General features: G+C 36.7%; 1 protein-coding gene across 1 annotated transcript in view; it reads left to right on the forward strand.

Moving 5' to 3' along the window:
• The window catches only part of ITFG1 (integrin alpha FG-GAP repeat containing 1), a 123016-nt gene that overhangs the window by 71819 nt on the left and 37709 nt on the right, over nt 1-13488 (forward strand). Inside the window, exons 11-12 of the mRNA XM_019731862.2 lie at nt 6321-6471; nt 8570-8678. Coding sequence (XP_019587421.1) covers nt 6321-6471; nt 8570-8678 — 260 coding nt within the window. The remainder of the gene's footprint in view (nt 1-6320; nt 6472-8569; nt 8679-13488) is intronic.

Below are 13488 nucleotides of genomic sequence, written 5' to 3' on the forward strand. Positions count from 1 at the left end.
AGTACTAACAGCTACACACAAGCTAGCAGAAGTTCCTGCCCCATCTTGTGCCTTCTGCAGTCCTGTGTACTTCACAAGTTGTGCTATGTCCATGAATTGCTCTTAAATTCTGAATGTCCTATTTATGCCATTACCCGGCTAACAAATAAAGTGACCGTTATATTTCATTTTACATATTAAAACCACAAATATTATATTACCTAGAAAGAAAGTGTTGTAGTGGCCCCCAGATTAGCTCATACAAGGAACCCCTTTGAATAAAGATAAATTCAAACATGAAAAAATCTTTTCCAACCACTTAATTTACTGGAACTTTTCTCATTCAGTCCTTCCTCCTGTAAAGTTCTGCATTTCTGTTGCCCTTGCACTACAAAAGACGCTCGTTTACTTCCTCCTTTCACTCAAGAAACATTTCCTGTCTCCCCCCTGGATGTCAGCACAGATGCTGTCTGGGGAACAAAGGTATTGCTTTGCCCAGAGCTTAAGTCAACCTTATTCTCAATTTCAAGTTTATCACGTGTTTTGAACATTTCTAATGGGCAGTCATCTGTATTACAGAAATAATTTTTAGTATTTCAAAGTGTAGGTTTAATTTTGTTCTATTAGCTTAGCTGAGGGTTTTGCATTTACCAATAGCTGGCATTATAGGTTTCAGAGCAGCAATTTAAAAAAAAACTGTTGTATTTTTAGAGAATTCCTAATGGACTTAATCTGTGTTTCTTCTTAATTTGTTTTTCTTCTGTATGTGGAACTGCCTTTCTTAAGGTTTACGCAGAAAGATAGACATATTCCCAAATTGAAGCTCTTTTCCTTCCACGTGAGCCTAGGCTGATAATGAAATTGGGGAATTAAGACGAAGAAAGTTAAGGACTATCTAGATGAGCAGAATTCACCGGAAGTGGAAATGGCTCAAGTGGACACACAAGCTCTAAGAGCAGCCATGGAGAAAATCAAACTTCCAGTTAAATGATCCATCCGTTACCTTTCTTAATTAGAAATAAGACAGATGCACACAGCATGTGAGCAACCTAGAGTAACCCAGCCTTTGTCAAGTGATAGTATATTGAGAACCAACACCGACTGTATGTAGCCTTTGAAGAGAGATTAAAACCAGCCTCAAAAGGCCATGCGCTAGTTGTATAAATATTGGTCTGTTCAGAGAAGAGGCATTTGGTATGTGCATTTTACATGTTATGTCACTTGAACATTTCCCATGTTTTGTTTTTTTAATGGGTTGAAATTACCTGTAGTTACTTCTGTTTTAACAACTTTATTGGGATAAAATTCACACACCATACAACTCAGTCATTTTCACATACAATTCAGTGGCTTTTAGCATATTCAAAGTGTTGTGCAGCCATCACCACAGTTAATTTTAGAACTTTCATCGCCCTAAGAAGCAGGCCCATTCACCTTCGCCGTCACTGTCCAATCGCACCAGCCCTAGGAACCAGTCGTTTTCTCTCTATCTCTACTTTTGCTTCATCTGGACATTTCATATAAATGCAATCATGCAGTAATACATGGTACGTTATGACAGGCTTGTGTGACTCAACGTAATGTTTTCAGGGTTCTTCCATATGGTAGTATGTATTTCACCTCTTTCTATTGTTGGATGATATTCCACTGTACAGATATACCACCTTTTATTCATTTATCAGTTGATGGATATTTGGGTTGTTCCTACATTTTGGCTATTACGAATAACATTGCTATGAACATCCATATACAAGTTTTTGTGTGGACATGTTTTTGTTTTTCTTGAGCTATATCTAGGAGTAAAATGTACTTGGGAATGGAAGTCTGTTTAACCATCTGAGGTATTGCCGGATTGTTTTCCAAAGAGCAGCATCGTTTCACATTTCCATCAGCTGTGTATGTGTGAGGGTTCCAATTGCTCCACCTCCCGCATTGAGCTTTTTATGTGTTTATTGGCCATTTTGTGTGTCTTCCTTGGACAATAATCATCTATTTAGATCCTTTGCCCATTTTTATAATTTAGTTATTTGTCTTTTTATTATTGGGTTGTAAGAATTCTTTATATATTCTAGATATAAATTCCTTGTCATATATATGATTTGTAAAACTTTTCCTCCCATACTGTGCGTTGTCTTTCACTTTCTTGATGGTGTCCTTTGAAGCACAAATGTTTTTTGTTTTGTTGTAAAGTTTATCTTTTCTTTTGTTGATTGTGTCTTTGGCACTTTTCTCATGAAGCCGTACCATATATTTTTAACAGCTTTAGTGAGGTTTAATTGACATAGAGCATGTCTTTAAAGTATGTGCGTTGATAAGTTTTGACATATACAGAGCTATGAAAATATCATTACAGCCAAGGTATGGAACATATCCAGCACCCCCAAAGTTTCTTTTTAACTCTTTGTAATCTACCCTTCCCTCATCTTACCGGCAACCACCTATCTCCTTTCTGTCACTGTAGATTAGATTGCATTTTCTACTGTTTTGTATAAATGGAACCATGCGCTATAAGCTCCTTTATGGCTGGATTCTTCCACTCAGCATTATAATATTGAGATTCACCCGTCTTTACATGTCTCTAGTTCATTGCTTAGTGTAGCTGAGGAGTATTTCATTGTGCAGATTCATCACAATTTGCTTATTATATCCCTTTGCATGTTGATGGACATTTGGGTTTTTATCAGGTCTGGTTATTACAAATAATCTGCCCTGGACATTCCTCTAAAAGTCATTGTCTAGACATAAGTTTTCATTTGTCTTCGGTAAATACCAAGGAATGGAGTGACTGGGTCTTGGGAAGGTGCATGTTTAACTTTTAAAGAAAATGTCAAACACTTCCAGTCACTTCACATTTTCTTAAACATTGGTATGGTCAGTCTTTTTAAATTTTACCTATTCTGTTTGTAGTGTCTCTCTTTGTAGTTTTAGTTATAATTTCTCTAATAACTGATGACTTATGAGCATGTTTTAATGTGACTGTTTGCCTTTCATGTATCTGCTGATGTATGAAGTGTCTGTTCAAGTCTTTTGCCCACATTTTATTTGGGATATTTGTTTTCTTGTTACTGAGTTTTGGAAGTTCTTTATATACAAATGCTTTATTAGATATGTTAATTGCAAATATTTTTTTCTCATCTCTGGCTTGTCTTTTCATTCTCTGAACAGTGTCTTTCAAAAAGCAGAATGCTTAATTTTGAAAAAGTCTTTATCAGTTTTCTTTTATGGATTGTAATTTTTAATGTCACAGCTAAGAAATCTATATTTAATTCAATCACAAAGATTTCCTCCTATACTTTCCCCTAGAATTTTTATAGTTCTACATTTTACATTCAGGTCTATGATCCATTTTGAGTTAATATTTCTATATGGTGCAGGTATGGATCCAAGTTCATTTTTTGTAAATTGTTACAGCACCATTTGTTGAAAAGACTTCCATTTTCCACTCAATTACCTTTGATATTTGATGAAAATCAATTGACCGTGTGTGTCTCAGTGGGTATTTTCTTCCCTCTCTGTTCTGTTCTAATGATCTATTGTCTGTTTTTGCTACAGTACCACAATGTTTTGATTACTGTTGGTTTATAATGAGTAGTGTATTCAGATGGTGTAAGTCCTCCCAATTTATTCTTTTCCAAAGTTATTTTGTCTATTTTAGGTCGTTGGCATTTTCTGTGAATTTTAGGATCAGTTTGTTAATTTCTGCAAAAAAAAAAGTGCTGAGATTTTGATTGATATTGCATTGAATCTGTAAATCAATATTGGAATAATTAACATCTTAACAATATTGAGTCTTCTGACCAATGAACTTTGTGTGTGTGTGTGTGTGTGTGTGTGTGTCCCTTTATTTTAGGTTTTTAATTTTCTCAGCAGCATGTTATAGTGTTCAGTGTACAGGTCTTATACATCTTTTGTCAGATACCCAAGTATTTCATTTTTTGATGCTGTTATCACTGATACTTTTTTATTTCAATTTCTGATTGTTGTTTGCTGGTATATAGAAATACAATTGCCTTTTGTATATTAATCTTGTGTTCTGCCACCTAACTCAACTTATTGGTTCTAGTTTTTTGTGGGTTTTTTTTCTTTTTTGGTTTTTGTTGTTGTTGTTGTTGTTTTGGTAGATATAGGATTTTCTAAACAGGTAGTCAAATGATTTATAAGTAAAGACAGATTACTTCTTCCTTTTCAATCTGGATGTCTTTTATTTGTTTTTCTTGCCTTTTACAATGACTAGAACCTGTGCCACAATGGCAAGTGGAAGTGGTGAGAGCAGACATGCTTGCCTTGTAGGAATAAGGATCTCGGGAGGACAGCATTTAGTCTTTCAATGTTAGCATGTTTGCTGTAGGTCTTCTGTAGGTGTTGAAAGTTCCTTCTCGTCCTGGTTTGCTAAGAGTTTGGATCAGAAGTGGATATTTGAGTTTGTCAAATATTTTTTCTATCTTTATTGAAATGATCGTATGGTTTTCCTTTTTTAGTTTGTCAATCTAGTGAATTACACTCATGTATTTTAAAATATTAAATTTTGCATTCATGCAATAAACTGAAGTTGATCATGATTTTTGTCTTTCTTTTATGCACATGCAGTCTTCACACTGCAAGGTACTTAGTTCACAGAAACATGTCCATATCAGAACCGTGTGCCTCTGCATGGTTCTCTGGTGATCGTGAAGCAGGGACATGGTTCCCAGATGCTCGGATTTCAGTGAACACGATTGTGCAGAGCAAATTCTGACTGTATTTACTAGAATTGTGTTAAAATCCGCTGCATCTATGTTCATGGGGAATATTGGACTGTAGTTTTCGCATAATGTCTTTGTCTGATTTTGATATTTAATGCCTCATAGAATGAGTTGGGAAGTATGTCTTCCTCATCTATTTTCTGAAAAGGTTGTGTAGAGTTACTGTTACTTCTTCCCTAAATATTTGGTAGAATTCATCAGTGAAGCCATCTGGGTCTGGAGTTTTCTGGGTTTTTAAAAAAGGTTTAAAAGTAAAATTTCAGCTTCTTTATTTTTTCTTGAACAAGCTTTGGTAGTCTATGACTTCCGAGGAATTTGTTCTTTTCATGTAACTTGTTAATTATACTGGCACAAAGTTTTTCATAACCTTCCTTTATTTTAATGTCAGTAAAATCTGTAGTGATGTTACCTCTCATTCCCAAGATTTTTACTTTTGTCTTCTCTCTTTGTAATGTTTTTAAATGGCCATTCTGGTTGGAGGTTTATCAATTTTAAAATTGTTCTTTGCAAAGAACCAGCTTTTGTTTCATTGATTTTCGCTATTGTTTTCTGTCTTCCACTTCATTGTTTTCCTCTGTGTTATTATTTTCTCTCCTCTGCTTGTTTCACATTTCATTTGCTCTTCTATTTTCAGTTTCTTAGGAAGAAACTGAGGTCATTGATTTGAGACTTTTCTTTTTTAATAAAGTGTTTAGTGCCATAAATTTCCCTCTAAATACTACTTTAGTGACATACTACAAATCTTATATGCTATATCTTCATTTTCATTCAGTTCAAAGTACTTTGTAATTTCTCTTTTGAATCTTTCTTTTACTCAGAAATTACTTAGTGGTGTTTCATTTAATTTAATATATTTGGAGATTTTCCATATATCGCTGATTTTTTTCTTTTTTTCCAGTTTCATGAGATATAATTGACATATGATATTGTGTAAGTGTAAGGTATACAATGTGATCTTTATACACACACACACACACACACACACACACACATACACATATACACATATACATATATATATATACACTCTGTTTCCCCGAAAATAAGACCTAGCTAGACAATCAGCTCTAATGCGTCTTTTGGAGCAAAAATTAATATGAGACCCGGTGTTATGTTATGTTATGTTATGTTATGTTATGTTATGTTATGTTATGTTATGTTATGTTATTATAAGACCGGGTCTTATATTATAGTAAAATAAGACCCGGTATTATATCATATCACATCATGTCATATCATATCATATCATATCATATTATAACCAGGTCTTATATTAACTGATAGTAAAATAAGACCTGGTCTTATATATTAATTTTTGTTCCAAAAGATGCATTAGAGCTGATTGTCTGGCTAGATCTTATTTTCGGGGAAACACAGGCATATATATATATATATATATATGTATATATATTTACTACATTAAAGTCAATTAACATCCTTTATCTCATAATTACCATTCTCTTGTTCTTGTTGTTATGGTAACATTAAAGCTCTACTCTCATAGCAATTTCAAGTATACGATACAGTATTGTCGACTGCAGATAACATGATGTACATTGATGAATTGTATTACCTAAATGCCTTTCCTTTGTCTTACAGCAATCAGCAGGCCTTTTTACTGGAGAATGTCCCTTGTAATAATGCAAGCTGTGAGGGGGCACATCGTATGTTTAAAGTCTATTGGGAGCTGATGGACCTAAATCAAATCAGAGATGCCATGGTTGCGACCTTCTTTGACATTTACGAAGATGTGAGTTCAGAGCTTTCGTGTGTATTGGAGTCTAATTGCTGTCCACCCCATCTCAGTTTCTTTCACTTTAGCCTATTTGACCAGAAAATGTAGATGAGATCATGACAGCAAATGAGTTCATTAAAGAAAGCCCCTTTTAATTGTTGAATGGCAGAGGGAACAAATCTGTCGACACCACTGGTTGATCAGTACAGGGAAGTAGGACAACGCCTGTATCTCATTTTGTGCTTATTGAGGTGAAACCACCAGAGCATCGTGCTCTGAGACTGGCGAGTGTGTGTGTGCACCGGTAGCCGAGCACGGCCAGCAGGTAACACAGCCTTGACCCTGCAGCAGATCACAGAGGAGTTCAGGACTCTCCTAACGCTGTGAACCGGGGAGAGCAGCTGTCACCCCAGATTGTTGTGACTGTCTTCAGTTTCCAGGTGACCTTGTGACAGGCTCTCAGGGCCCTGGTTTCCTCCTTTCTAATGTGAAAAGCCAGTTTACCCCTCAGAAAAATAATACATTCTGATAATGTGTGTTAAACTCCAGAGTTGCTATAACACAGTATATCCTGTAAAGTAACTTGATTGTTTTAAAAAGTTAAATGCTCACCAGACTTTTATGGCTCCCCCAACCCCATTTTTGCTTTTGTTTTGTTTTGTTTTGTTTTATAAGACACTGATTCTCAATTATAGAATTATTGAGGTCCTTGTTTTCCTGTCTCTCTGCTACCAAATCTCATGTTATTTCACTTTTTATTAGCATTTTTCAAGCATAAAAGCAATTGGCAAAAATATCACAAAGGAATTGACTATAAATCAATTTTTTTATTAATTTCAGGTGTACAAAGCAGTGTAATATTTAGACATTTATCATTTATATCCCTCACACAGTGATAACCCCCCTCCCCATCTACTACCCCGCTGACATCACACACAGCAATTACTTTTCCACTGTCTCTATTCCTAATGCTGTACTCCACTTATGTAACTATATGTATATGTATGTGTGTGTGTGTATGTATATATATATATATATATATATATATATATATATATATAAAATTGTAGTTGACAGTCATTGCTGTTCCGCTTCAGCTTCAGGTGTACAGTGCAGTGATCAGGCATACAAATCAGTTTTTAATTTCTGCACATAAAAAACATCATGAATGAAATTTAAAATTGTTTTTAAATCTGGGAAATAAATTTGCGATGAAAGAATCAAATAATATTCTTAATATAAAAAGAGTTTTTACTGATATGCATCACCAAAAGCTCCCTCTTAAGCAACAGAATAGAGTCTACAGAAAAAACACAAATGGCTAACATGTGAAAAAATATGGTAAATGATCGACATTATTAAGAGTCAGCTGCGGGCCGGCCCAGTGGCTCAGGCAGTTAGAGCTCCATGCTCCTAACTCCGAAGGCTGCGGGTTTGATTCCCACATGGGCCAGTGGGCTCTCAACCACAAGGTTGCCAGTTCAACTCCCACAAGGGATGGTGGGCTGCGCCCCCTGCAACTAGCAACGGCAACTGGACCTGGAGCTGAGCTGCGCCCTCCACAACTAAGATTGAAAGGACAACAACTTGACTTGGAAAAAAGTCCTGGAAATACACACTGTTCCCCAATAAAGTCCTGTTCCCCTTCCCCAATAAAAAAATCTTTAAAAAAGAAAAAAGAGTCAGCTGCATGGAAATTTAAATGAGCACACCTTCTTTTCCCTCCAATAAAATTAGCAAAGCTTCCCCTTTCTTAGGGGAAAAAGAGATGATATCATGCAGTGGTAGCCAGGGCAAATACAAAGGTGCTCTCTTTTTCTGATTTTGGGCATGGTTTGGCAGTTCATACCATAGGCCTGTGAAAATTCATGCAAATGTGACCGGAAGGAAATATGCCAAGTGCTGTTATCCCCAAAGATTAAAATTACAGATGTTTTTTCATTTTATTTGTATTTTACTATTCAGGGTTGTATATATTTTAGTCGTATTTTTGTTTTAAACAAGTTGAATAAGGCTTACATGTACATGATAAACACGCCATACATTTTCATCCTTTTCCCAGTCGGTCTTGTAGTTTGTTCTTACCGCTTTTGGTTGTTGTTGTTTTTTCCAGGGGATCCTGGACATTGTGGTACTAAGTAAAGGATATACAAAGAACGATTTTGCCATCCATGCACTGAAAAATAACTTTGAAGCAGATGCTTATTTTGTGAAAGTCATTGGTGAGTATTTGATTTATATGTTTTATTATTAAGTGTTCACATTTAGTTTTTGTATTCTTTCTCTGTCAACACAAATTTTTCACAGGCTAAGGACACAGTCCTACTCTCCAAATCAGGGCATCAACTTCAGTACAATACTGTCATCCTGTACACAGACTTCTCAGATTTCACTAATAGTACCAACGATGGCTTCTTTCCAGAATTCTGTGCAGAAATCCCTGTTACATTTAATTTTCCCATCTTGGCAGACTTCTTTAATCTGGAACAGTTCCTATTCACATCCTTATCAACTTTGAAGAACACAGGCTTTCCCACCCTGTTTCCTCATTACCCGACTCAAGTCATACATTCTTTCCAGAAATTCCACTGCGTGGAGTTGGAGAACCAATGCGGAGCCCTCTCCGTGCATCGTATCAGGAAGCGCGTGATGCTGAGTCCCACGACCAGGATGTTAGCCTTGATCGTCTGGTCATCTTGATTGTCTGACCAGCAGGCCTTCCCACCTTACTAACTGATTCGTATTTTGTGGGATGTATTCTGCTATTACTCTCATATCCTTTCCCTTACCAAACCTCTACCTACCAGCCTTAGCGTCCATTGACAACTGCCTGAATCAGTAGTTGTCAAGGAGTGATTCTCTATTTCCAACATTCCTTCTACGTTTATTAGTGTGCATTCTACTATAAGAAAGATCTTTCAGTATAGATCTATATTCACATTTTGTTCCGTAAACAAATCATTTCTGTTAATGTTCAGATTGTCCCCAGTGGGGCAGTAGGAGGAGCCCCTTCGGGCACGTTCTCTGATGTAGCGCGATCTCTCAGGTTCATCGTGGGTGTCCCTTGCCCGAAGTCTAGAATCTGACCTTTCTCCACGGAGCCCTGGTTCCTTCTACCGTGTTTCCCCAAAATTAAGGCCTCGCCAGACCATCAGCTCTAATGCGTCTTTCTGGAGCAAAAATTAATATAAGACCCAGTCTTATATTATATCCAGTCTTATATTTTATATAAGACCTGGTATTATTTTATACCCGGTCTTATATAAGACTCGGTCTTATTTTATTATAATAAAATAATAAAATATTTTTGCTCCAAAAGATGCATTAGAGCTGATGGTCCCGCTAGGTCTTATTTTGAGGGAAACACGGTATTTATTTGTTCACCGTTAGCTGTTCCCAACCATGATAGCCATCTCCTCCACCTGCCACCCACATGCTATAGAAATCCTGGACATGATTTGTTACATGTCTGCTTAAGTATTTTATTTTCTTTGAAGTGATTATAAATGTGATTGTAGACATTTTTAAGTTTAGTTTCCACGTTTTTGAAATGCAGTTGATTTTTGTGTGTCAATCTTGTATACGGCAACCTTGCTCAACTGACTTATTGGTTCTAGGTTTTGTTTTGTTTTGTTTTTAGATTCCATGGGATTTTCTACATAGACAGTCATGTCATCTGCAAAAAGGAACAGTTTTAGTTCTTCCTTTCCAATCTATGTCTTTTTTTTTTTCTTGTTCTGGCTAGAATTTCCATTGTCAGATAATATTGGTGCGAGCGGACATCCTTGCTTTGCTTCTGATCTTCGGGGAAAGCTTTCTGTCTTTCACTATTCAATCTGATGTCAGCCATAGGTATTTGTAGATGCTCTGTACTGTGTTAAGGCAGTTTCCCCTGTTCCTAGTTGGCTGAGCGTTTCATCCTGAATTAGTGTTAGAAGGAAACTGTTTTTGTCCTGTTATTATAGATGACATCAAAAGAGCCAGATCAGTTCACTTGTTAACAGAATAACACATGTATTTCATATAAATATTACCGTTTTGAAATGGGCATAAAGAGCCAAACAGAAAAGCAACAGAATAATGAATGAGTATTGGGAGATTTATTTTGGGAAATGGAAATAACAAAAAATGTAATTTTGCTTCCTAACAAACTTCTAGCAAATTCATTCTGATTTGAATGAACTCAGACTGACTTCCATCTTCATGGCCACTGTAACCACAGAATAATTACGTTGCGTCTCACCATTTCTACACTTGTCGTCCATATGACTGTCTCCTCTCTTTTGCCATTTTCAAGGGGGTATTATTTGGCTATTTTGGAGCTAAACAAATATTTAAATATGCTATACCTTTGGTATGCTGTGAATCTACCGAGTTTGAAGGGTTTATGTTTTGTCTCTCCTCAGTGGTTTTCCTTCAACTTTAGACCTCTAGACAAGAAGACAAGCATTCTACCAACGTACAGAAGTCGAACTCAAGGACGTATTCCCACCTGTACCCATTTTCCAGTATTAGGGACCCAGTCAGTCAATAGTTTGTTTCTTGAAAAGGGAAAATTGAGCCTTTGTGAATGAGCTACTCTGTCCTAATTTAACTTCTCACGTCCACCCATCGATTCAGATTCTCTGGGACTGGAAACTAGCATAGTTTTCCAGGCTTACAACACAAAATGCAGTGAGTAAGAGGGGACTCTCTCGTCCCCTTACTGGGATGCCCCAACCTGGAATGAATGTTACTTGTTTCAAATGTATATCTGAAACTCAGATTAATAGTTCTCTTTCAGAGAATTTTCTTTCTGTTTAAAGAGATAGCTATAGGATTTGTGTCCTTAATTTGAGTTGCCAGTGTACTTTAAAGAAACTATTTCCTCAAGTTCGAAGCTTTCAGAAAAACACAGATTAGTTCATCTGATTGTGGTGTGTTTCTGTGTATGGATTGAAAGTTCATGCTTTCTAGGGCAGATGTTACGCATTGAAAAGTAAGAAAAAATTCAAGCGAAAGAGAGATTCACCCTGTACTCAGCAAGTTCTTTTTCTTTTTTTTCCAGTTTTGAGAAATAATTGACAATAGCAAGTTTTTTTATTCAAGCCTCAAAACTACTCTGACACTAAAGCTTCTTTGTTTGTACTCTTTGAGACATATGATTGCATTTTCTCTGCTTGTCACGAGTCTGTTAGCTGGTGTGAGGCCATGTTAGGCCATGGTGTCCATGCCTGAGTCTGTAGGCTCTTTCCCAGGGCACAGACTGTCAGTCATGTGCAGCAGAAGTAAATCAGAGCACAGCAGTTTCCTAACAGAGAGAAGGGATTCAGATTCCCGTTGTAATAATAATATAAAATGCTAAAGAGAGAAGGCCATTCTCAGAGGGAAGCAGAAGTCAGTCTTGCTTTTCTAAAACTATATTGATCATTTTGAAACTGTCCATGTGTAAAAAATATAATTTCAGATTCTCAGTCCTTCCTTGGTATTTATTTAGTTACATTTCCAAAACTGACAGAAAGGTCAGGAAATCTTAGGGACAGGAAAGGCCTCAGAAGCCATCTTGCCCGAGACCAGCCTCATGCAACTGAACCTCAGGCAGCTTCTACCTGCGTGAAGCTCACTTCCCACAGAGCAACACATTTTTTTTCAGGAGTTGTTAGAAAACGTACCCTGTATCAAGTCAAAATGTGCACATTTAGTTAACTTCTGTCTATTGAAAACTGTCAAAAGTAATTGCGCTTTTTGCAATGATTCTTAACCCTTTAAACCGCAGTTCCTTTTGCACCAGCCTAATCCTGTTGTCGCATACAGTGGCCCTTGACGAGTACCTGTTGAATAAAAAATAAACAGTTAGTCCTAACCAAAGGATTGCAGTTTTTGATCCTTAAAGCAGACATAAGTAATAACTATAGTAACAGAATACTGTAAACACACTAGGGTCCTGCTCAGGAAAAGTAAACTTCTTTAAGGAATTAAATGATGAGGCAGCAATGAAACGACATGTGAGAGGCTTTCCTGTAACCCAGGGAAGCAGGAAACGGAGTAGAGATGAAACAGGAGTGGCCACGTGTTGTTGATAGTTGATGTCGTGTGACGTGTGAGTGGGGTTCCTTACACTATTCGAATTAAGGAATGTAAAAAGTGTTAGAAACCTAAGAGTGTCTGGAGAAGCTTTGTCCGGTAACATTCAGCCTAAGTTCGGGTGGGTGGCACTGGCAGCTGAGTATCAGGGTCCTGGGGAAGTTTCCTCCGGGCTCCAGGCTCATGCTCAGAGACTGCCAATTGGTGCAGGAGGTGTTAGTTTTAGAAAACAAGATAACTTTGCATTAAAGATATTAACATAAATATTAATAACATGCTTTACAGAAAGGTCATGGGAAATGAGATACCAATTTAAAGCAATCATGTGGGGAAAATAACCTTCTAGTCGTTTCGAGATGCCCTTCCACTCTTTGCTTTGATTATTAGTTGTTTGCCTTAAGTCAGACAGCTGCTAGTATGTAATTACCCTTTCATAGCCATCTACAATGTCCAGAGTTGATTTTGCTCTAAAATAATTGTTACTCTAATGCTCAAACCAGCCTGGGCTAAGTGACAGTGTTTTCACTTAAGCTTTGCTCTGTGGCTAGGGAAAGGTAAATCTATCCTCTTCCTGGTCCTGGCTGGTTCCCACGACACCAGAGATCCACAGAACACTCCCCAAGCACCTGTGTGAAGACAGTGGACCCTGAGCATTGCAGAATTGGGGGGTTCCCTCACTCCCTCAAATCATACTTCCTAGCTCTAATCTTTTTCTCTTATTCTTTTTTTTGTTGTTCAATTTTCTTATTAAAAAAGGAAGTGAGGATTTAAAATCAAACATCTGAATACAGTTTCTGAAAATTCTTAATTTAGTTTGATTCCAAGTTACTAATTTGTATTTAAGATACAGAACTAAATGAAACCTGAACTTTCAAATAGCAAGTACATGAAATAAAATCCTCTTATTAGGTGACCTATCTAAAAACAAAAACAAACAACAAAAATCAACCTAATTTCAGTAATTTTTTG

This window comes from Rhinolophus sinicus, linkage group LG11 (assembly GCF_036562045.2).
Source record: "Rhinolophus sinicus isolate RSC01 linkage group LG11, ASM3656204v1, whole genome shotgun sequence".
Lineage (NCBI taxonomy): Eukaryota > Metazoa > Chordata > Mammalia > Chiroptera > Rhinolophidae > Rhinolophus > Rhinolophus sinicus.